This window comes from Podarcis cretensis, assembly GCF_951804945.1.
Source record: "Podarcis cretensis genome assembly, chromosome: 5".
Classification (NCBI taxonomy): domain Eukaryota; kingdom Metazoa; phylum Chordata; class Lepidosauria; order Squamata; family Lacertidae; genus Podarcis; species Podarcis cretensis.
In genome coordinates, this window is record NC_137174.1 from 89,532,049 (window position 1) to 89,556,479 (window position 24,431).

The 24,431-nt window shown below is 45.1% G+C and overlaps 1 protein-coding gene across 6 annotated transcripts in view; it reads left to right on the top strand.

Moving 5' to 3' along the window:
• NAALADL2 (N-acetylated alpha-linked acidic dipeptidase like 2) overlaps positions 1–24,431 on the top strand; it is an 819,134-nt gene that overhangs the window by 238,761 nt on the left and 555,942 nt on the right. For 3 of the 6 annotated variants that reach the window (XM_079977817.1, XM_079977818.1, XM_079977823.1), the window contains exon 1: positions 9,236–9,444. The exons of the other annotated variants lie outside the window; for them this stretch is intronic. In XM_079977817.1, coding sequence (XP_079833943.1) covers positions 9,402–9,444 — 43 coding nt within the window. In that variant the 5' untranslated portion in view covers positions 9,236–9,401. Of the gene's footprint in view, positions 1–9,235; positions 9,445–24,431 lie in introns of those variants that run through there. 6 annotated transcript variants of the gene reach the window in all.

A 24,431-nucleotide genomic window follows, 5' to 3' on the forward strand; every position in this document is an offset into this window, starting at 1 on the left:
TAGTAGCAGAAGAAGACTTAAGTTCCAGCACAGCACAGCACATCAGCAGCCCTTTAAAAGCCCTCAAACACAAGTGAATATAAATAAAATAAGTCAACAGAAGGTAATGTGGTGAAGTTTTGGAGAGTTAAAAAGCCACAGAGCACATTAGTAGGTGCTAAAAGCTTCGAGTTCAAGATGCAGTTTAATATGGAAAGTCAGCATTCAACAGCTGCACATTTATGTTCCCCATTGTTGCTGGAGACAATTTTTTTGTACTGCCTGGGGGAAAACAGCAACAACCAAACAACCATCCCCTCTTTTCTTATTTTGCACACACACACACACATATATATCTGTTGCAGGTTGTTAGAAGGAAAGCATGAAACACTCCTCCTCAACTGGCATTCCAAAACCATGTTGGAAAGTAGAATTAAAATCTTTTAGCTTGATAGGGGTTTTTTGTTGTTGTTGTTTTTTTAAAAAAATATTATTATGGGAGGCAGGTGCACGATTCTCTCCTGTCACATGCATGCACAAGTTAATTGCAAAACAGTTCATGCATGCTCTGCAATGGGAAAATTAATTTGGATCCAAGAGTTAATTGTTTTTCAGTGATACTATCTTTAACACCAATCAAGTATTAATTGTGAAGCAAGCCATGTACAATTTTGTTGTCAGATGCAACTCCTTAGCTTATTAAGTCCTTCTCTGTGCAAAGGCAGAATGTGGTTAGATGTTGCGTTATATAGTCCACACCCCAAAAAATGACCTTAAGGTAACTGTCTTGCCTACAGCAAGAAGAAGAGAAGGAGACAGTGGAGGAATAATTGACTACAGTTAGGAATGTATGGAACATGTTTATGGAACGACATGACTTTGATCCTTTTTTCCTTGGAACATGCTGGATTAATTTAGTTGGCAAATCATTTCTCCCCTCCACTAGTGGGCATTTTGGTGCAAAATCTCACCTTGGCATTACTATAAATACACCATGATACTTCTCTTCTGCCTTGACACCGCCTTTGTATATTTATCTTTGTAGAGTTTCTGAAACTGGTGCTTCTGTGGGCATTTGTGGCCTGCAAGGAACCAGCACAAGACCACAAAACCGATTTTTGATCCATGATAATATCTTTGTAAGAGCAGAGACATGCTGCCACTGAATCTGGAAATAATGTATAGCAATTATGCCCAGTAGCCATGAGGTTAAAAAAAGGGGGAAGGACCCCTGGATGGTTAAGTCCAGTCAAAGGCGACTATGGGGTTCTGGCACTCATCTCACTTTCAGGCCAAGAGAGCTCGCGTTTGTCCACAGACAGATTGCCAGGACATGTGGCCAGCATGACTAAAATGCTTCTGGCGCAGCAGAACACCCTGATGGAAACCAGAGCACACGGAAATATCGTTTACCTTCCCACTGCGTTGTTACCTATTTTATCCACTTGCACTGGCGTGCTTTCGAACTGCTAAGTTGGCAGGAAATGGGACTGAGCAACGGGAGCTCACCCTATCGCGGGGATTTGAACCGCTGAGCTTCTGATCGGCAAGCCCAAGAGGCTCAGTGGTTTAAACCACAGCGCCACCCGCATCCCTATAACCATGAATATGAGAACAGGTAAATTTAAACTATGGAAACTAAAGGACATTTCAGTTGTAAAGTGTAGGACCAAAAGAAACAAAGGGTTGTATCCAAGCACAGAGTTCCATATGTGCAGTGCCATCTCCCCCTTCCTCTCCTCAAAATCTCCTCCAGAGGGTCCTCTGATCCTCTGGAACAGACGTTGAGGGTGTGCAGGGGGCTGCAGAGGAAAAGAGGAGAAAGTTCTGTTACATTAGCAGGTATCTGTTGCGCTAGTGGAACAGCAGCGTTGGCTACGACCCAAAGGATTGTTTGCTTATCAGTTACATTTCCAGCACATCCTTCCTCTAAGCTGCAGTGCAAAATGGGATTTTTCTATTTGATCTTCACGCATACACATCCCTGTGTTGTGCATATTAAGCGATGAGACACTGTCAAGCGTGAGGAGCACAGGAGACCGTGAGCTGCTGTTGTGGTGGGGCCTTTGAGTCATACTTGTACCACTGGCATCAGTGTCGTTTACCTCGATGGGATTTTGAGGTGGGGGCAGTAGGATGGCACTGAGGTCAGGGCTGTGAGGGCACACTGGCATGGGTGATGAATTACAGAAGGACAAAAGAGGACCCTCTGGATCACGTCAATGACCCATCTAGACCACCACCCTGGAGAGAACTTTCTGATAGAGCTGCTTGATAGTGGAACAGACTCCCTCGGAAGGTGGTGGACTCTCCTCCCTTGGAGGTTTATACGCAGAGGTTGGCTGGTCCCTTCCAACTCTATAATTCTATTATATTCATGCCCCGCATGGCTGCCAATGCATAGTCTGGCAACACAAGGAAATGGTTCCCACTGTAATAAGGTGTTGTGGGTGGGTGTTTTCTAGAGGTCTGCTGTGTTAGATTTGGGTGTGAGGGGTCTAGAATCAACATCCTACTCATCCCAAAGCTAACTGGGACATTTGGGGCTAGTTAAATCTTTCTCAGCCTCTTCCATATATCACTGGGATAAACGGGATCAGGCCCATAAACCGCTTTGTGCATAGGGCAGTGTGAACAGTAGTTGAGGAACATCGACTTTATGATTCTGTGGTTCTCACAGTGGCCCATCAGATGCTTGTGGGAAGCCTGCAAGCCGGGCACAAGCTCAATAACACTGTGTCCACTGGCAATTCCCAGCAACTGGTATTCTAAGGCCTAGGTTAAAAAAAAAGGGTAAAGGACCCCTGGACAGTTAATTCCAGTCAAAGGCAACTATGGGGTGCAACACTCATTTTGCTTTCAGGCTGAGGAAGCCGGCATTTGCGTGGTCAGACCTAGAAACCCTTAAAGACCCAGACCCTTAAATAAATTCACACTTGACTCAAATTTTAATTTTGGTTTTTGGCAGAATTTAGGCCACAACTTCAGTGCTTACAGAAAGTGACTGGTTGCATAGGCTCTGGTTCGACTAGTTCCCTGCCATGCAGGTAGCACTGACCCAGGGGCACCAGCCTAGGTCAGCTAACAGTGAACACCTGGATATGCGTAAAGCCGGGAACGGGCTATCTCCGCCACCCAAATGTCCCCCTGGACTCAGGCATGGGCACAGCCCCCTCTCAGGGGTTGATCAAACCATTGAGTCCCTGGATTCCTTTAATGGAATACCCTTCACATAGGGATGGCGAGAGAGTTCTGCCATCCCTATCACCTGAACCAGAGCCTATCCGCAACCTTACAAGTTGTGATGATTTGCTACGTGGCAGGCGAAACCCAAATGGCAACAGCCAATCAGCCAAGTGGGGGAAATTCCTGCCGTGCCCCTGTCCCAATGACAGACAACACATGATGGCATAGCAAGGTCAAGCGCAACAAGCCCTAAAAGCAGGGAGAGGTGGGCGGGTGTTCCAAATGCACGCACCGAAAGAGGAAGCTCTGGGTCACATGGGCATAAATAGGTCCCTTGAACCGTTTGGACTGCGTCCCATTGGCCAGATTGCACCCAGCTTCGAGGGAGCTACCAATCGGGTATTGTGGCTGACCAGTCGTACCCACCCACAACACAGGGTGTCAGTTGTCCAGGTCTCACTGCAATACGTGCCCTCTTTAAGGGAGGACCCAATTTGTCCACAGACAGCTTTCTGGGTCATGCATCCAGCATGACTAAACCACTTCTGGCGCAACGGGTCACTGTGACGGAAACCAATGGCACAGGGAAATGCCATTTACCTTCCCGCCACAGCAGTACCTATTTATCTGCTTGCACTGACATGCTTTCAAACTGCTAGGTTGGCAGGAGCTGGGACCGAGCAAAAGGAGCTCACCCCGTCACAGGGACTCAAACCGCCGACCTTCTGATCAGTAAGCCCAAGAGGCTCAGTGGTTTAGACCACAGCACCACCCGCTTTTACTGCCTCTGACAGAAGGTGGAACATAGATTGTCTCTATCAGTGCACTCGCACAACCCTGACATCACCATCACTCTGCCCTGTTCAGGGAAGCAGATGCACTGCTTGTGTCTGGAGGGCTATCCTGTACTTCTACATAGGAAGCTCAGTCCACCTAGCTCAAAATTGTTTGCAGGGACCGGCAGTGGTTCTGCAGAGTTTCAGAGCCCTATGCAGAGATTCATGGTTGAGTGGGGATCCCCGTCCCAAGTTTGGCTCTGTACCATCAGAACTAGTCTGACTCCCAGAGCAGAATAATAACTGAGGCACCTTGCTGTACTGTAGAGCAGCCGTATGAGTCCCGGCTTCTCCCCATTATTCACAGTAAACCAATATGACAGAAAAGAGTTACTATTCTCTCTTGTTCGAACCTGCTCAGGTGTGGTCTGTACTGGCTGTGTCAGATGAAAGATTAAATTCTATCTTGAAATCAGATCCCGACGCAAAGAATTTGTCTCTCGGAACTATGAAGTGGCTGCTATGTAGAAAAGAAGAAGAAGAAGTAAAAAGGCTGCTACCTAGACTGTGGGAAACACGCGAGGGAGATTGAAGGTGCATTTCCCACAGTGGGTTCACCTGTGAAGGGGGCGAAATGGCCATGGAAATATCTGCGGCAAATGGATACCAGGTTTAATCGCCCCGCCCCGCCCCAAATAAGCAGCGTGTGAAATCCAGCCAAAATCCAGCACTTCCAAGTTCTATTGCAGTTAGTTTTCAAGGCAAAGGGATTTCAGCATCCGCTTAACTCTCACGCTGATTTTTTGGGGGGACATTAAAAAAAATTCTTTCCCCCCCCCCAGGTAAGCCACCACCTGACTCTTTGCTTCACTGTGAAATATTTCAATTACTTAACAAAATTAAGAAAAGTTTAGCAAGGGGGGGGGAGTTTATGTGATTGTTGTTGTTGTCTGCCTTGTCTGTAAATCACATTGGGATTTTGAGTTTTGTGGGAAACAATGTATAAATTGAATGGACCTAACCTAAACCTTAGGGACAGGGGTGGCACTGTGGTCTAAACCACAGAGCCTAGGACTTGCCGATCAGAAGGTCGGCGGTTTGAATCCCCGTGATGGGGTGAGCTCCCGTTGCTCGGTCCCTGCTCCTGCCAACCTAGCAGTTCGAAAGCACGTCAAAGTGCAAGTAAATAAATAGGTACCAGTCTGGCAGGAAGGTAAATGGCATTTCTGTGTGCTGCTCTGGTTTGCCAGAAGCGGCTTAGTCATGTTGGCCACATGACCCGGAAGTTGTACGCCAGCTCCCTCAGCCAATAAAGCAAGATGAGTGCCGCAACCCCAGAGTCAGTCACAACCGGACCTAATGGTCAGGGTCCCTTTACCTTTACCCTAAACCTTGTTTATGGTAATTAGCTGCGCTTCTCTAGGGAATGCTTATCTGTTGGATTTACAGCTTTATCTGGTTGTTGGACATGATTGGGTCCGTCTGTCCCCAGAGATGCTTTGATTCGGGTGAGGGACCTGGTGTGGCATAGTTGGTATAATGCCATGGTGAGGGGGACAGGCTGAGGTTCCATGCTCCTCTCAGCTTCAAAGGTTGCTGGGTAACAACATTTATTGCCCGTCAGTCTAATCTACTAGTTACAGAATAGCAGTCAGAGTAAAAGAGAGAGGGGAGGAATGTGAATGTCACCTTGAGAGCCTTCAGTAAAGGTGGGAAATAGTGTACTAAACAAACAAACAAAATTCCCTTTTCTGCAGTGGGCTTAAAATGATATAAATGTGTTTGTGCATGTGCATGCATGAAAAATGGGAATGTCACTGCATCGAGAATGTCTGTGTATGGTCTTCATTGTTAAGCAAAGTGACCTCCTAGACTAATACAGAGATGGGGTCCTAATTACTTTTTAGGTTCTGGGCTTCTCTAAATTCCAGTTATTTGCATATATATATATATATATATATATATATATATATAGTGGTACCTCGGGTTACATACGCTTCAGGTTACATATGCTTCAGGTTACAGACTCTGCTAACCCAGAAATAGTGCTTCAGGTTAAGAACTTTGCTTCAGGATAAGAACGGAAATCGTGCTCCGGCGGCACGGCAGCAGCAGGAGGCCCCATTAGCTAAAGTGGTGCTTCAGGTTAAGAACAGTTTCAGGTTAAGAACGGACCTCCGGAACGAATTAAGTACTTAACCCGAGGTACCACTGTATGTATGTATGTATGTGTGTATATATATATATGTGTGTGTGTGTGTGTGTGTGTGTGTATATATATATAATATAATTAAAATCCATGCTTTGGGATAAAATACATTTAGAAATGCATACATTTCAACAACAAAAACACTTACTGAAATACTTATTTTGGGATTAATTTGAAAATAAATTTTCATATTAATGCAGATTAGTTAATTATTGATTAATGCAGAAGATGGGAACACTTTTAAAAAATTGATTTGTGAATGAGTGCATGCAAAATTGACCCGAATTGTCAATAGGTGGATCCATGTCTCCTGTAGACAACTCAGGAAACCATTCTGCAAATAAAAACAAACAAACCCTAGAATAGTCTTGCTTCTTCCTTCACAGCATATAAGGGCATGATAACGCTCAGCCTTCTTAATTAGATGACATTTTACAGAGTGCTCTAAATGGGAACAAATGACTATTGGCACACAATGCCGTGTTGTATTTTACTATGTGTATTAGTTTAATATGCAGGGTATTTGCACAATAAGGTTGTAACTCTGTTTGCATTGCTCCAGTTGATAGCTCTGTAAACGCCAGAATAAAATAAATCGTAAGGTTTCATTTCTTCCTATTTTTTTGTTGTTGTTGAAAAAAATATATCCAATTGTTCATTACCAATTTACTGCAGAATTACATTTCAACATGCTTGCTATTCCTTCAATGTATGTGGGGAGGGAGAAAGTAAATATTTCCTCAGACAACAAACTCGTGGCTCAGATAAGATTATCTTTGCAATTCTGCCCTTGGGCTGAAAGGAGAAGGGTAGAAGAACATTTCCCCCCATTCTTTGTTCAGTTTTGCAATCCTTGCTTTCCTCTACAGTCATACCTTGGGTTGAATGTGCTTCAGGTTGAGTGCGTTCGAGTTGCGCTCCACAGCAACCCGGAAGTAACGGAGCGCGTTACTTCCGGTTTCGCCCCTCGTGCATGTGCAGACGCTCAAAATGACGTCATACGCATGCGCGGAAGCGGCAAAACGCGACCTGCGCATGCACAAATGCGCTGTCGCATCTTACGTTGGGTTCAGGATGCGAACAGGGCTCCGGATGGATCCCATTTGCATCCCGAAGTACCACTGTGCAGTGGTACCTCAGGTTAAGTACTGGTTAAGTATGTTCTGGAGGTCCGTTCTTAACCTGAAACTGTTCTTAACCTGAAGCACCACTTTAGTTAATTGGGCCTCCTGCTGCTGCCGTGCTGCCAGAGCACGATTTCTGTTCTCATCCTGAAGCAAAGTTCTTAACCCGAGGTACTATTTCTGGGTTAGCGGAGTCTGTAACCTGAAGCTAATGTAACCTGAAGCATATGTAACCCGAGGTACCACTGTAATACTAAGAGTCAAAACAATCTCCTAACCAGTGCTGACCCTACCTTTAAGCAGTTTGTGGTAACCACCTCAGGTGGCAGATGCTGGCAAGCGGGCAGCACTTGAAGGCCACTGCTGTGTGTACCACATGAGCTGCCCTGCATCTCCCCAGTGGGGCAGCAGTAAACTACTAGGACATTTGAAAAAGCTAAGCAGGGTCTGGTATGGTTTCAAATTGGATGGGGGACTGTGTATTGAGATTACTCTCAGGGTCCCTTCCAACTCACAGTTGCCTCATCTTAAAATCTCATCGCAGGAGGCATTATATATATGGCCCTGCTTGCAACAGAAGTACAGAACTTACAGTGCAATCCTTAACAATGTCTTCTCAGAAGTAAAGCTTATTGAATTCACTGGGGCTATGGCTTGTTTAGCTTATATGTAAATCCAACACTGACTGTAGTTATGCTGCACAAACCAAGTTCTGCTTGCGCAACAGGGCTTGTTTGGTATTATTCTCATAAAAGAATGGTTTCAGTTGCAATCCTAAGCCCACTTATCTGGGAGTAAGCTTAGGGCCCCACTCTCTTGGGGGCCCCCCAAAAAATTAAAGGAAAACAACAACAACAACTGGATGTAGATTTCCAAAATATAAGATAAAAAACAAATAAAACATACAGCAACAGTGTTTTGTGTTGTGTAGGCTCCTATGACGTAAGTAATGGGCCCTGCCTGCTAGCCTGCTCCCTAAAATATCACTGGTTTGCTCATTTCTATATATAGGATGCCTACATTCTGCATGTGCAAATGGCTTTAGGTCCATACTTAGGTCCATAAATTAGGTCTATTAGGTCCATAAATTACCATATAGCATATATTCAACACAAAAAACAGTGACAATTTGTTGTTTACAAAGGATAGCAGGACATATAAAGGGCCCCATTACCTTCAGTAGCCTAGGGACTCATCAAACCCAAATCCGGCCCTGGCTACAACCCCTTCATTCTGTTTTATGTCGTTCTGTGTGCTCCGTGTTTCCTTAGCATTCACACATGGGCTTTTACACCCATGTACATCTAGAGACAAGATAAATCTGCCCCGTGAGAGGTTTTGCTTTTAGAGACTAAGAGGAGGGGTCTGAAACCAGAAGCATGACAAGTTGCAAAAAATCAGCTGAAAAAAGCATGCCACAAATTTTTACTGATTTATCAGGGAGAGTTGCCAGAAAAAGTTGGCCTTTTCCTTGCAGACAGAGACAGCTGGAGGTGTGCTTTTAAAGCACGATCATATCATGCAGTTCAGGTTGAAATGTGGTTAAGGTTGGGCCTTTTTAAACTTTCCTAAGAACCTTTCCCTATTTCTATGGAATTTTTTTGGCCCTCCCAGTGAACCCAGATATTAGCTAACTGACATTACTTGCTGCTCTCCCCAAATCCCCACCTGCAATCAGGTGCACAAAAAAGAAACAGACACTAGGAATCCCAAGCCTTCGGTGTTGTGACTGGTCACATTAGCTGCTAACAATGTACATAGCACAAGCAGCGTTCTGTTCTGCCTAGAAGTGAAAGTAACAGAGGAGTGATTAAAAAGAGAGAGTGAATAAGAGAGTCCCAAGTTAGACAGCTGCCGTGTTGTCCGAAGCACATGGTAATTCAGCAGAGGAGATCAAAGGATGTGATGTCACTGTATAGAGAACAGAGAAACAGGTCAGGCGAGCCCAGGTAACTCGGGAAGGCAGGTTGCTAATTATTCCCAGAAGAAAGTAAGGTGTACGGTTACATTGCTACAGTAGGAAGTCAGGAGGTCAAACTTTCCCAGTCACCGACTCAGCTGGGCACTGCCTGGTTTCTCCGCAAAGATCCTGCTGTTTTCTTCCCCACATCCCACAATCCTTAGGACATGGGAGAGAAGGAAAAGAGCTTGGCAAATCCCCCCTTGCAAGGTAAGAGCGTGCAAGCGGTGAGATCACCTTTGTTGTCTGCGAGGAACAGGGATTAGGTTTGAGGCGGTTAATGTTTAGCTCTCGGAAGCTACAGGCAGCAGCTGTCTGTCATCCCTGGTGGAGCTTTGCGCCTGCACGTGGATGTGTTCTCTGGGAAAGAGGGGAAAACCCGGTCCCTTCCTGCGATCCTTTTATGTTCTCTTTTTCTTGGAAATGCCTCCTCGATTCCGAGGAGTTGTGCTGAGTTGGACTGTGTTTTTAAAAGGACTGGGAAACATGCCATTCTTGGATGAAAGTCAGCATTTAGCTTCCGGTTCCTTGTGGTTGTTGCAGGTTATATTTTGCGGTTTGCAGTTTCCTTGAGTTGGAGGACTGTCTTCAGTTTGCAATGAGGAAAAAGTTAACTTGAGGACATGGCGTATCAAAATCCAGGAAAATATACGCACTTGCAAACTTACTGGTGCTCCTATCAGCGGAAGAACTAATTTGACTTGTAACAGTTATTTTGCAGAGCCAGCTAGACCAGTCCTAAACATGTTTACTTAGTTGCAGTCCCTGTTAAAATTCAATAGGACCTGCTTACCGGCAAATAGGCTTTTGCATGTTGCTGTACAACTTATGTTTATCAAACTTGGTGGTGACATATGAAACAATGGCTTATCTTCATGACAGATGATTCTGGATAGGTGTGTACATAGCCAACTGTATGGTAATCCCTGGTGAATACAAATTCTTCCTTGGCAACCAGGCAAACTTTGCACACATTGCTGTACTTCTATCCGCCCCCCCCCCCATTCCTCTTTTTGGCCCCCAAATAACTAAGATCCATACCTGTGGGCAGGTAAGCAAATGTGCCAGTAATGTGTCTGGGGAAGCTGTTTCATAACAAAGCTTTGCTGAATGCCCTCTGAATGGGCCGGGGTGGTAGTGGTGGAAGTGGAAGTGGGGAAATTCCCTAGCCCCGTTTTATTATTGTTGCGTTTTTTAAAAAAATCAAAGAGCACAAATTTCGTTTTAAAAATGCTTCTCACTCAGGTGTGACTACACCTGCAGATCAGAGCAATGAAGCCGGTTAGGTGACATGACTGCCAATATGGTTCCCTCTTTTTAGTGGCTCCTTTAGGAAGACCCAGCCACTTCAGGATGATGAATGGAGGCACAGCTAAGGAAGCTGTGGGGTACATTAAGTAAAAAGAATGCCTCAGAATTCCTTAAACAAGGAAAGTTGAGATAGCATACAAAATTTGTTCAGGGCAAAACAAACAGGCAAGGTTTGTGACTTGGCTAGGCGAAGGGTCAGGTAAGAGCCAATATGGCAGCTCTAGCAGATTGCTCCAGATGATGATGATGATGATAATTTATTTCCACCCTGCCCATCTGGCTGGGTTTCCCCAGCAACTTTGGGTGGCTTTCACCTAACATTAAAAACAGAATAAAACTTCAAACATTAAAAACTGCTCTAAAGAGGGCTGCCTTCAGATGTCTTCTAAAAGTCGGATAGTTGTTTATTTTCTTGGCATCTGATGGGAGGGTGTTCCACAGGGCAGGCACCACTACTGAGAAGAGAGACCTACTAAACCTCTTGGTGTGAAGATTAGCAGAGGGGGCCTGCTTGGTAGTTCTACCATCCATCTTCATAAATTTTTTGGGGGGGCTGGGGGCTGAGAGAAGTTATCATCTGTGGTGCTCCCTAAGCTGTGGAACTATCTCTTACAGAGGTGCACCTGGGACTCTCATTGCATAGTATATGCCTTTGACACCTGATATATATTGTGGGACGCAGGTGGTGCTGTGGTCTAAACTACAGAGCCTAGGGCTTGCCGATTGGAAGGTTGGTGGTTCAAATCCCCGTGATGGGGTGAGCTCCTGTTTTTCAGTCCCTGCTCCTGCCAACCTAGCAGTTCGAACGCACATCAAACTGCACATAGATAAATAGGTACCGCTCTGGTGGAAAGTTAAATGGCATTCCTGTGTGCTGCTCTGGTTTTGCCAGAAGCGGCTTAGTCATGCTGGCCACATGACTCGGAAAAACTGTCTGCGGAAAAACGTCAGCTTCCTCAGCCAGTAAAGTGAGATGAGTGCCGCAACCCCAGAGTCATTCACGGCTGGACTTAACTGTCAGGGGTCCTTTGCCTTTTTAATATATATATATTGGAACTTACCCTATCCTCTTGATTGTAATCTGTATTTTCAAATTGTTGTAACCTGCCCTGGGACCTTATGGTGAAAGGTGGATAAGAAATAAATAATGAAATAATATTTGCATGCAAAATTATTAAAGAAAAAAAGTGGATAGAGGGAGGGAAGGAGAGGAAAAAACAAGAAGAAGAGAACAACCAGCTCACAGCAACACTCTAAACATCAGTTCAGTATTACTGTTTTGCGCATACTGATGGATGCATGCCATCCAAATGCTTGACTAGGTATCCAAGTGATGCTGGTGTTTATAAAAAGTGCATTCAAATGTAGCAAGAGTGTTAAGATCTGCACACCATTTCAAAATAGATGGTAGGTATTTATCCTTCCAGGTTCAAAGTATTTTATCAGCCTTAAGGGCTCACAAAATCTTTTTGTTGTTGTTGTTGCTGTGTTGTTAATTCTCACACCATGGGAATGTGATTTAAAAGCGCGCAACACACAGACATCTGTGAATATCAAAGATTTCACCAGTGCAAAATGGAAATGGACAAGAAGTTGAGAACAACATAAAACATCCCTGGATGCACCTCCAGCATCTATCTGAATTAAATAATGTCTTCCTAAGGAGATGTTGTGTTGAGTCCATTCTACTCAGGTTATCAATATTTGAAACTTCAATCTCTGTTTTAAATCTGATGATGATGATAATAATAATTATAAAAGCATTTTTGCAAAGCACTTTCCCTAATATAATGCATTTTTTACACATTACTTTCACACACACACACACACACACATATTTGTGACACTTTGCCTTAATACACTCATTTTTTAATGCATTTTTGAGTTGGCGTACTGCATCACACATTTCAGAGAGGTGTGAATCTTAAAAGACAGCCGCACATCACTTTGCATATTGGTTTGGGAAATGGGAATTGAACCACCCCCCTCCCCTTGTGTTCACTCGCTGCAGATGTGTTTATCCAGGGAGCTGGTAATGTAACTTTAGAGGGAGACTTTTGCCTTTTTGGTTTTTTGCTCTCCTTATCTCTCTACCACCTTGAGCAAGCATTTCAGATTGTGATGGTGAAATATGCAGATGCTCATTTTCATGTGGATTAACGTGAAGCCTAAAGCAAGCAGGGTGTGGTTTTTGGAACAGGTAGAAAGTAAACACCAAATAATAGGCCTTTTGATGGCTGCTTGTTTCAAATTGGCACATAATTCAAAGACTTTATGTATCTGAGGAAGTTTGAGGTAATTTCTTGTATTTATAGCCTGTCTTTCTCCCATCATGAAGTCTAAAGGCACTGGTAAGGCACATTTAGACATTGTGGAAACTCAGACCTGTTTAGCTTCCAACAGCTTCCTAATCCTTCAGATCACACCCCAGGACTTAATATACATATTAGGGTGTGGAACCAGATTTCCACACATATTCATTGTCTCTATTTTCCTGGGATGTGGTTGTTGTTGTTGTAAATAAATAAATTAATTTTAAAAACCTGGTAGTTAAAAGCCATTCAGAAATACAATAGAATTAAGAATGTGTAGAGCACATATGGCATTCTTCACCTGATTATTTGACAGCACGTTGCGATGCACAGAGGGGCTGTGGGACCCCACCACAATATTGGTCCTAACTCCAGCATCAAACACTTCTTTGATGACTCAGTGGTCAGTGTGACATTCGAAAGGAAAGCCATTGGGTTGTATTTTGCCATTCTGCTTTTGCTTGTGCAACAGAACACCCGTCTCATCTCTCCCATGCAATCCCTGCCCCCCCCCCCCGAAAATCTGCATCTAGGGTTGGTCTTCCCAATGGGCAGAATGAGGTGGCATTCTCAGGTGCCAGATAGATGCCTGAGAAGAAAGCTGTGTGTGCCACACGGGCTGCTGTGCACCCTTAAGCGAGTGTGCTGCCATCAGTGGAGGACACCTTCCCATTGCCACTGTTAATTGAGATTCAAATGCTAGTCTGTTGGCTATCATGCATAGAAAGTGATGCACAGCGGCGTAGCGTGGGTTGTCAGCACCCAGGGCAAGGCAAGTAATTTGCGCCCCCGGGGCAAGGCAAGTAATTTGCGCCCCTAACCCCTAAGCTGCCGCCGCTGCCAGCTTCTTCTTGCTGCTGCCTGGGCTGGGGCGGCGGGTCCGTGTCAGGTGATCTGAGGCGAGTTGCCGCTGGCGCTGCTGCCCAAACGACGACGCTTGGCCGGAGGAGGAGGAGGGCAGAGAGGCGAGGAAAATGCAACATGGCCCAGCAGCTGCAGCAGCAGTGGCGGGGCTGTGAGGAGGGGCTGCCTGGCGCGCCCTCCGTGGCCCTGACGCGCGGGGACCGCGGCGAGTGCTGAGAGCCGCTGCCTGTCAGACGCCTTCAGCCCGGACGTGCGCACAGCTCGTCGGTTCTGCGAGACATGGGGCTCTGCTACAGCCTGCGCCCGAGGCTCTTCGGCGACTCTGGAGGCGGCAAGCGCACCCCCCCAGATGTTGCGCCCGGTGCGGCCGGCCCCCCCTGCACCCCCCACGCTACGCCACTGGTGATGCATGTCTGGGGATGGAAGGCTAGCCTGTCAACTTCAGTTTCTCATTTATCCAGTCTTGAATTCATTTCACCCCATTTCTGCAGCAGTTGAAATTGTGAAAATTCACCAGCCTTTTAGTGCAAACGTCTCCTAATGAAAACGTTTTTGTATGCAGTTTTGTATGCATATCCCCCCCCCTTGCTACTTTAATGTTTTCTTATGCAACTTTGTGAGGATAACCTGAGCTTACAGGGTTAAAACAGCTCAGAGTGTACGCACTGCCCACTGTTGGGAGGGGGGAGATTCTACGTCATGTCCGAGAGTCTCCAGTCTTTGTTCTTTTTCTCTACTTTCGCTTTTGAGGAGAGAGGACGTGTTTTCACGATGCTGTTCGCTGTGATAGATAATGGATAGTCTGCTGTAAATAAACTGCTTCTAGCTGCTAATATCCTGAGTGGACTTTATTTTAGCACACTGAAGAAAGCTCTGAAGAAGTTTTTGCAGCTTTCTCTTGCTGCTGCGTAAACTCTGCGTTTTTTTTGCTCAGAGCCTTTGGAATGTGGCCTTTGAAGTCCAGCAGAGCTGCGCAGCCGAAGTGGGCTGGACAGCAGGGCTTATCTGAGCAATAAATCATCACTGGTATATTGATTTTTATGCATATTCCCCATAATACACACTTTTTAAAAAAAAAAAAGGAAAAAAGGCTTGGAGAACTGCATCACAAAATGAGTAGATTTCAGTTCTCATATTATTTCAGAATGTGTGAATTTGAGAGGTTTGCTTTTATAAATGCAAACAGAATTGAATCCCCCCCCCTACCACAGTGTTGGCAGTGAGGCAATGCCATGTCCATCAACTCGGGCCGCACCAAAGCCGGCTTGAAGACACCCCTGCCCATCTAGTGCCAACCGTATGTTTCATGCCCTTCAGAAATAGATGGCAAGAGTTTTCTCATCCGCTTCAGAGCAGCTGTAAAGCCTCTGCTTAGCATATGCATTTGCATTGTCGAAAACTTTTTAATTGGATGCAACGACAGATGCACAAAGCGCTCAGCGAAGAGGGGTGGCATGTCACCGTGGTGCCGCTACGACTGAAACAAACACAGCCTAATTGACAAATCATACTGCAACCTGCAAATATTGATTTTACGGTGCGTGGGGTGGGGGGAGAGCTAAAGTACAGCAAGGTTAACTGTTTTGCCCAGAGTGGTATACCGTGTCAGCTGTGAAGCACTAGAAATAGAACCGAGAGCTCCAGCTTTCCGTCCCTGTGCTCCTGTGCTCACTTGGTTTTAGGAGCCTTTCCAATATTCACAGGTGTGCCGGCCTGATTGTCTCTTAGCATAGCATGCCTGCTAATGCAGTGTGAGTGGAAGGTAACACCATCCCAGTGCAATGAGAAGCGGAAGGGAAAGAGTGAAATGAATGGTTTTGGGGGTCTAGTTGAAAAACAAACCCAACGAATTTAGGGTGCAAACTTAATCATTGTGGGGAGGTGTATAGCTTAGGGCAGGCATGGCCAAACTTGGCCCTCCAGATGTTTTGGGACTACAGTTCCCATCATCCCTGACCACTGGTCTTGTTAGCTAGGGATGATGGGAGTTGTAGTCACAAAACATCTGGATGGCCAAGTTTGGCTATGCCTGGCTTAGAGGGAGAACATCTGCATTGCAAGCAGAAGGTCCTAGGTTTAATCTTCAGCATCTCCAGGTAGGGATAGGAGAGATTCTTGTCTGAACCCCTGGAGAGCCACTGCCTGTCAGTGTAGACAGTACTGAACTTCTTCTTCTTCTTCTTCTTCTTCTTCTTCTTCTTATTATTATTATTTATACCCCACCCATCTGGTTGGGTTTCCCCAGTTACTCTGGGCGGCTCCCAACAGAACATTAAAAACATGGTAAAAGATCAAACATTAATAATAATAATAATAATAATAATAATAATAATTTTTTATTTATACCCCGCCCGCCCTCCCCAGCCAAGGCCGGGCTCAGAGCGGCTTACAAGCAATAATAAAAACAAGATGAATGATTACAAACTTAAAAACAAAAATAAAATACAACATTAAAATAATGGAACATTAAAATATTAAAATGTAGCCTCATCGCAGGAAGAGAAGGAAAAGAAAAAAGAAAAAAAAAAGAGGGAGGGAGGGAGGGAATCAAATTGGCTCCAAGCCAAAGGCCAGGCGGAACAACTCTTGTCTTACAGGCCCTGCGGAAAGAAATCAGATCCTGCAGGGCCCTGGTCTCATGAGGCAGAGCGTTCCACCAGGCCGGAGCCAGAGTTGAAAAGGCCCTGGCTCTGGTTGAAGCCAATCTAACTTCCTTAGGGCCCGGGACCACTAGGGTGTTGTTATTTATGGACCTTGAGGCTCTCTGTGGGGCATACTGGGAGAGGCGGTCCCATAGGTACGAGGGTCCTAGGCCGTGAAGGGCTTTAAAGGTCAAAAGCAGCACCATAAATCTGACCCTGTACTCCACCGGGAGCCAGTGCAGCTGGAAAAGCACTGGCTGAATATGCTCCCATGGCAGAGACCCCGTGAGGAGCCTCGCTGCAGCATTCTGCACCCGCTGGAGTTTCTGGGACAGCTTCAAGGGCAGCCCCGTGTAGAGCGAATTACAGTAGTCAAGCCTGGAGATGACCGTCACATGAATCACTGTGGCCAAGTCAGGGCGGGAAAGGTAAGGGACCAACTGCTTGATGCGGCGAAGGTGGAAAAATGTCGCCTTGGCTATTGCTGTAACCTGCGCCTCCATGGAAAGGGAGGCGTCAAGGATTACACCCAAACTCTTAACGGAAGGCAATGGCTTAAAAACTTCGCTCAACAGGGCTGCCTTCAGATGTCTTCTGAAAGTTGGGTAGTTGTTTATTTCCTTGACATGATGAGAGGGCATTCCACAAGGCGGGCGACACTACCAAGAAGGCCCTCTGCTTGGTTCCCTGTAACCTCACTTCTCACAGCGAGGTAACCGCCAGAAGGCCCTTGGAGCTGGACCTCAGTGGACTGGACGATGGGGGTGGAGATGCTCCTTCAGGTATACTGGGCCAAGGCCATTTAGGGCTTTAAAGATCAGCACCAACACTTTGAATTGTCCTCGGAAACATACTGGAAACATACTCGGAAACATGTCGGTCTTTCAGGACCAGTGTTATATGGTCTCGGCGGCCGCTCCCAGTCACCAGTCTAGCTGCCATATTCTGGATTAGTTGTAGTTTCCGGGTCACCTTCAATGCTAGCCCCACGTAGAGTGCATTGCACTAGTCCAAGCGGGAGATAACCAGAGCATGCACCACTGTGGTAAGACAGTAGGGTCTTAACCGGCATACCAGATGGAGCTGATAAACAGCTGCCCTGGACACAGAATTGACCTGCACCTCCATGGACGGCATTGAGTCCAAAATGACTCCCAGGCTGCACACCTGGTCCTTCAGGGACACAGTTACCCCATTCAGGATGAGGGAGTCCTCTACACCTGCCCGCCCCCTATTCCCCCAAAACAGTACTTCTGTCTTGTCAAGATTCAACCTCAATCTGTTAGCCGCCATCCATCCTCCAACCGCCTAGATGGACCAATGGTCCAACTGGAAAGAAGGAAGATTCCTATGTTCCTATGTCTACTCAGAAGTAAGAATTGGTGTCCTATGCTGAAACACAGGACCGGGAATTCTGCACCAGTTGAAGTTTCCAAACTGTTTTCAGAGGCAGCCCTAATGCATTGCAGTGATCTAACTCAGATATTACCTGAGTATAGACCACAAAGGTGATGCTATCCCTGTCCAGATAGGGGCACAGCTGGGCCACCAGCAGAAGTTGATAGAAGGCAGTCCATGCCATTGAGGCCACCTGGCAGTGATGGATCGTGAAGTACCCCCAAACTGTGTACCTGTTCCTTCAAGAGCAGGCAACCTCCCATCCCAAGAATCCCAGGTTGTCTAGGAAACCACCCACGAACAGTACTTCAGTATTATCTGGATCTAATAATAATAATAATAATAATAATAATAATAATAATAATAAAAATTTTTATTTATATCCCGCCCTCCCCAGCCGAAGCCGGGCTCAGGGCGGCTAACAATAATCAAATAATCAAACAATCAAATAATCACACATTCTAAAAATATTTCATTATAAAAATTAATTAAAATCACATTAATGGCAACCGATTAAGCAAAATTCTGTGCAGGTTGCCAGAGGAGGGAGTCAGGCTGCACCCTGACCAAAGGCCTGGTGGAACAACTCTGTCTTGCAGGCCCTGCGGAAAGATGTCAGGTCCCGCAGGGCCCTAGTCTCTTGTGACAGAGCGTTCCACCAGATTGGAGCCGCAGCCGAGAAGGCCCTGGCTCTATTTGAGGCCAGCCTAACCTCTAAGTTAGGGAGCAAGCCTTAACGCTGGCACAAAGTACAATAGATTCAAATCCAGGAGGGAGGCTACTGTTGGTGAAACCAACCCAAGCCTGGTACACTTGGAATTGGATTTATTCCAAGTTTAATTATGATAAAAGCATGTATTGGCAATAAGTAATATGAAATTGAAATATGGAATAGACGGGAGGTCGGGTCTTTAGTCTTAAGACCAATATATGTTTTATTGTTTGCTAAGAAAATTATGTGTCTATGGTTATTCTTGTGTTTAATTTAGTACTTGTATTTTTTTTCTTTTTTCTTGTTGTATCAATAAAAATCTTTTTAATTTTTTTTTAAAGGAATTGGATTTATTCCACCCTTTTTCCTGGTGTAAGTTCTGCCAGGTTGCCAGGTCATGTGATGGAGCATCCAGTGTAAGTTTCTCCCTCTGCTCAGTCCCTCCCATGCCACACTCCCAGAATGCCCCTTTTGGGGAACTTATACCAGCTTCAGCTGAACCAGTAAGGGATGATGGGGGTTACTCCTGTATAGTCCCAGATGAGTCAGAGATCCATCATTCGCTCATCTGCGTGGATCTTGTACTTGGATTGTCCCCTTGGTTATGTCCATTAACTTCAATGAGTCTACTCAGAGTAAGACTAGCATTGAGTACCACCCCAGATTTATGGGTGCTGCCTTACACCAGGGATAGCTAAGGAATTTGATCTTTGCTAAGTCTAATACAAACTAACCTGATCTACACCTCCTGTTCAGATCAGAACATAGTTATCCTTTGGAGTTTATAATTCTCCAAATTGTGAGGGCAATTCTCTCCTTAAAAAAAAAAAATGTATCAAATGAGTGTTAAAATATGTTTTGAAATGTGTTGTTTTATGAAAAAATGCATTCAAAATGTGCATTTAAATGCTATTTAGGTGTACATTTCCATGCAGTTTTTTTTAATGCAGGTTGATTCCAACACGGGGGAGGGGGTGTTCTGCATGTAAAGCATATTCTTTGCTAGTGAGCTATCGTCTGTCTACACCTGTGTTATGCTTATTCCCAGCTGTGCTGCCTGAAATCCTTTTTAAACTGGGAGATACCTTTCAGCTATGGACCCTCCAGGAGTTTAAATGGATTAACTCTCTACACTCCCCAGCCTCGGATATAGTGCTACTAATACCTGATTAAACAAGCCATCATCCTCTCCCCTGCATTGCAATGGGGAAAGCTCCCATTGGTGCATAGGTGTTGACGTTTCCCTTTTTTAAAGGGAAATTCCCTTATTCCGAATAGGATTCCTCGCAAGAAAAGGGAAAAGCTGACAGCTATGCATTGGTGTAAATAGTAACTCTCCCCTTCCCCACAAGGTTAAGTACAAACATGAATGAGATGTTCCTCACACCAAATAATAATAATAATAATAATAATAATAATAATAATAATAATAATATAATGATATAATTAATAATTTATTACTTATACCCCGCCCATCTGGCTGGGTTTCCCCATCCTCTCTGGGCAGCTCCCAGATTAAAAACAGAATAAAACATCAAACATTAAAAACTTCCCTTAACAGGGCTGCTTTCAGATGTCTTCTAAAAGTCAGATGTTTGTTTATTTCCTTGACATCTGATGGGAGGGCGTTCCACAGGGCAGGCGCCACTACTGAAAAGGCCATCTGCACACACAGTTGCTAATGAAACTTTTAGCATATGCCTAATTGTTTTTTTTAAAACAAGTGCATTATTTCCTTTTCATAAAAGTGTACTGGCCAATGGCCCACCTAGTCCAGCACCCTGTCCTCACAGACCCCTAGCAAACACGCATGCGCGTGCGCGCGTGCACACACACACACACACACACACACACACACCAGTGAAACCATGATCTTTAATACTGGTCACTGCTGGCTGGATTGTGCTGTGATGGAATGGCTAAACAGACCAGTTTCTTAGCTATAGTTTGTTAGTGACATTCTCAATAAAGTTGGCTAGACACTCCCTCCCCAAATGCAAACAAACATAGCCTAGGGGGAAATGGTGGTTACTGCCCAAGTGGCTCATGTTCTATCAGTTTTCAGGAGTCTGTTGATATCTGCAACTTGCATTTAATACAGACAACCTGCCACATCAGGGTTTGTGCTTTGCCTGGAGCGAATGGCGTGAATTTCCTTTGCATGTTGGGTTCAATTACATGGAACCGATCACTGACCTATGATGGAGACGAAGGACCTGGGGCCCACCAGATGATGTTGGACTACAACTCCCATCATCATTGACCATGCTGGCTGGGGTTTATGAGAGATATAGTCCAGAAGTATCTGGTGGACCATAGATTCCTCTCCCTTGGCCTAGATGGGGTGGTCCACAGAAATCATAAAACATTATTTCCAAGTAATGTGGATTCATGGGAAGATGCCAAGGAGTCAGACCATTGGTCCATTTCTGAGTGGAAGGGTCTCTCCAAGCTGGTGCTGTTGATTGAACCAGGGATTTCTTGCATGCAAACTGCATGCTGTATCACTGAGGCATATTCTAGCTTGAAATTGGTATTTGCTGCATCACTTACTGAACTAGGTAAAGGTAAAGGGGTCCCTGACCATTAGGTCCAGTCGCAGACGACTCTGAGGTTGCAGCGCTCATCTCACTTTATTGGCCGAGGGAGCCGGCGTACAGCTTCCTGGTCATGTGGCCAGCATGACTAAGACGCTTCTGACGAACCAGAGCAGCGCACGGAAATGCCGTTTATCTTCCCACCGGAGCGGTACCTATTTATTTACTTGTACTTTGATGTGCTTTTGAACTGCTAGGTTGGCAGGAGCAGCAACCGAGCAACGGGAGCTCACCCCGTTGTGGGGATTCGAACCGCGACCTTCTGATTGGCAAGCCCTAGGCTCTGTGGTTTAGCTCCACCCGTGTCCCAGTTACTGAACTAGCTGGTGTCTATACCCATATTTGAAGGGGGGGTACTATAGTCCTGCAGTTAGCACACATGTGGCTTAGGCCTGCTCGAATAGTCCCACAGCTAGCTAAACTTCTTCAAATTGCTGTTGCTACCTGACTTGACTAGCGGGTATCTCCAAAGCTTTACTCAATATCCGTGCAGCTAGCTAAAGCTATCCATTAGTTTCAACCTCTCCTTTTGAAGATTGACGCATAACCACTTTTTTTCCCAGTTGGGGAGGTTCCAGTTTCAGTGGGCTGTATACCATTAAAATTTTACAAGAATGCATTTGGTTGTGAGCACGTGGTGTTCCTTGCTTTATTTTATGTAGGGTGTTTTTTTCCCCATTTCACTGCTTCAAAGCATAAGGGTACATTGTAAACTTTTATTCCAGACTTTTTAATAATTCAGCCGGTGGCCCCAAGCCAAAGCATTGCCAGATTTTGCCGCCACCGCTCCCCAACCCTTCTCAATAATACGTGAAGATGTCCTATGGCAAGTTTCTGATCTGCCCACATTTTTTACCACATAAAAGTTGTGTAGGGTTTATGAGCTTGGCACTGCTGCTTTTGCACGCCCCCTGGATGGCTTATGATCCCACTCAATCCCTATGGGCTCCATCCTGTCCACTGTGGATGCAGGGTCCACGTGTTGGAGAGATACCCAGAAGGCCTGCCCCATTCCTTCCTTCATCCAAGTACAACAGAGCCCTGCATTTAGACACCCAGCACCAGGCTTTGGCCAGGAATGGGAGGCAGCATCAAGAGATCTAGATTATTACAGTGATACCTTGGTTCCCAAACACCAAAAACCCTGAAGTAAGTGTTCTGGTTTTCCGGTTTTTGGTAGCCGAACATCTGATGCGAATGTCAGCTATTGTTTCTGGGGTTCCTGCACCAATCGGAAGCTGTGCCTTGATTTTTCAATATTTTGGAAGTCAAACGGACTTCCGGAACGGATTAAGTTTGGTACTTTTGTTTTTGCTATTTATTTTGTGTTTTTGAGGCTTTTCCGGTTGATTTGTTTTTGGGACTGTGTGGATGAGAATTTTTATTATCTACAATACTATCTTGTTTATTTTATTGTACAATACATTTATTATTGCTTTCATTTATTGGATCAGTGGTCTCATTATATAGTACAATCCATGTTAAATTACTGTTTTAGGGGTTGTTTTTAAAAGTCTGGAACAAATTAATCAATTTTACATTACTTTCTATGAGAAAGCGTGCCTTGGTTTTGGAACACTTTGGTTTTGGAAGGAACTTCCAGAACGGAATAAGTTTGAGAACCAGGATACCACTGTGCCTTGTTTGTGGGCATCTCAGAGACATTCAATTGGGCAGTTGTGTGTGTGTGGGGGGGAGATTCTGGATTATATGAACTTTTGTTATGATCCATTAACAGTTAAAAAAACCACAACATATTGTGGTAAGTCTTCTTGGAAGAGCCCGTGCTGTTATACAGAAATGCCAAGGACTGACTCTGCAGCCTTAGGACCCTACACATTATATAGACCTTTTATGAACTTCATAAGCAAACACAGCACAAAAGGAGCTGGGAGGGCAACATTGTAAGGCTACATCATCCTGGGCATTGCTGAGATTCGACCCCAAATTTTGTCACATGGTGGTGGTGGCACGTTCATAAAAACCCAGGGAAACTCCCCAAGTTGAAACAACATGGAAATGAGTGCTAAACTTCCCCTAGATTCCACTAGATTTCCAAAAGTAGTTTTCAGGTTGTGTGAAAGATCGCATAAAATGTGAAACCGAGCAAGAAAACATCAGGGAAATGGAATAAAGTGCCATCTAAATGCAGCAGTTGAGGCACATTAAAATAATTGTTCTGTCCCCTTAAGTACAATTCAGCTTCCACCACCCCCTAATTGCTTTCCGTTGCTTCAAACCAGTAAAGTTCCCATTCTCTCTCTTCTGTAGTCTAGGCTCGATACATAACACGCGAGAGACGGTTTCTGAATAGCTGACTTTTATATATTGAAAGGGCAAGCAGCCATTGTAGCTTTATTCTGGCATTCCTGGGAGTATGCCATTGTGCTCTAATGCACGGGCACAAACAAACCCTGAACAGTTCGCAAAGAGTTTCCTGAATCACTGTCATCAGTCTGCAACATAACGCAGATAGGTCCCCCACCCTACCATTCCCCTATAGCAACTGCTTTCCTCCTGCCTTTCTCCTTTTGTTATTTTTTGTTTAAATCAAACCCGAAGGGGAGCTCTGTGAAGCTTGAAAGCCAGCTCACTAGTACTCTGTGCTTTTATTTGCTCATAATTAGGTGCAAACCTTTCTGCCCATCTCAGATCAATGTCAGTGAGCAGCAACTGCTTCTTGGAAGCAGTACAGAAGACTGAGTAACAGTGTGCATGTTTTGCTTTGTGCAAAACCCAAGGCATGCATTCCTAGATCACCTTCTCGCGTTCCTCTGGGCTAGTTTTGATTTGAAATTTCAAGCTACCAGGCTGAGGTCTTTGAGTGCCTGTCAAATGTCTGAAATCAGAGATGAGATCCAGGTACACCTGGAGAAGATCAGTGAGGAGTTTTTCATGTTCTACCAGCTTTTGGCAGAAGCCAGGGATTAAGCTCCAAGGGCTCTCTCTTGTTGCCGTCGTTTAGTCGTTTAGTCGTGTCTGACTCTTCTGACCCCATGGACCAGAGCACGCCAGGCACTCCTGTCTTCCACTGTCTCCCACAGTTTGGTCAAACGCATGCTGGTAGCTTCAAGAACACTGTCCAACCATCTCGTTCTCTGTTATCCCCTTCTCCTTGTGCCCTCCATCTTTCCCAACATCAGGGTCTTTTCCAGGGAGTCTTCTCTTCTCATGAGGTGGCCAAAGTATTGGAGCCTCAGCTTCACGATCTGTCCTTCCAGTGAGCACTCAGGGCTGATTTCCCTCAGAATGGAGAGGTTTGATCTTCTTGCAGTCCATGGGCCTCTCAAGAGTCTCCTCCAGCACCATAATTCAAAAGCATCAATTCTTCAGCGATCAGCCTTCTTTATGGTCCAGCTTT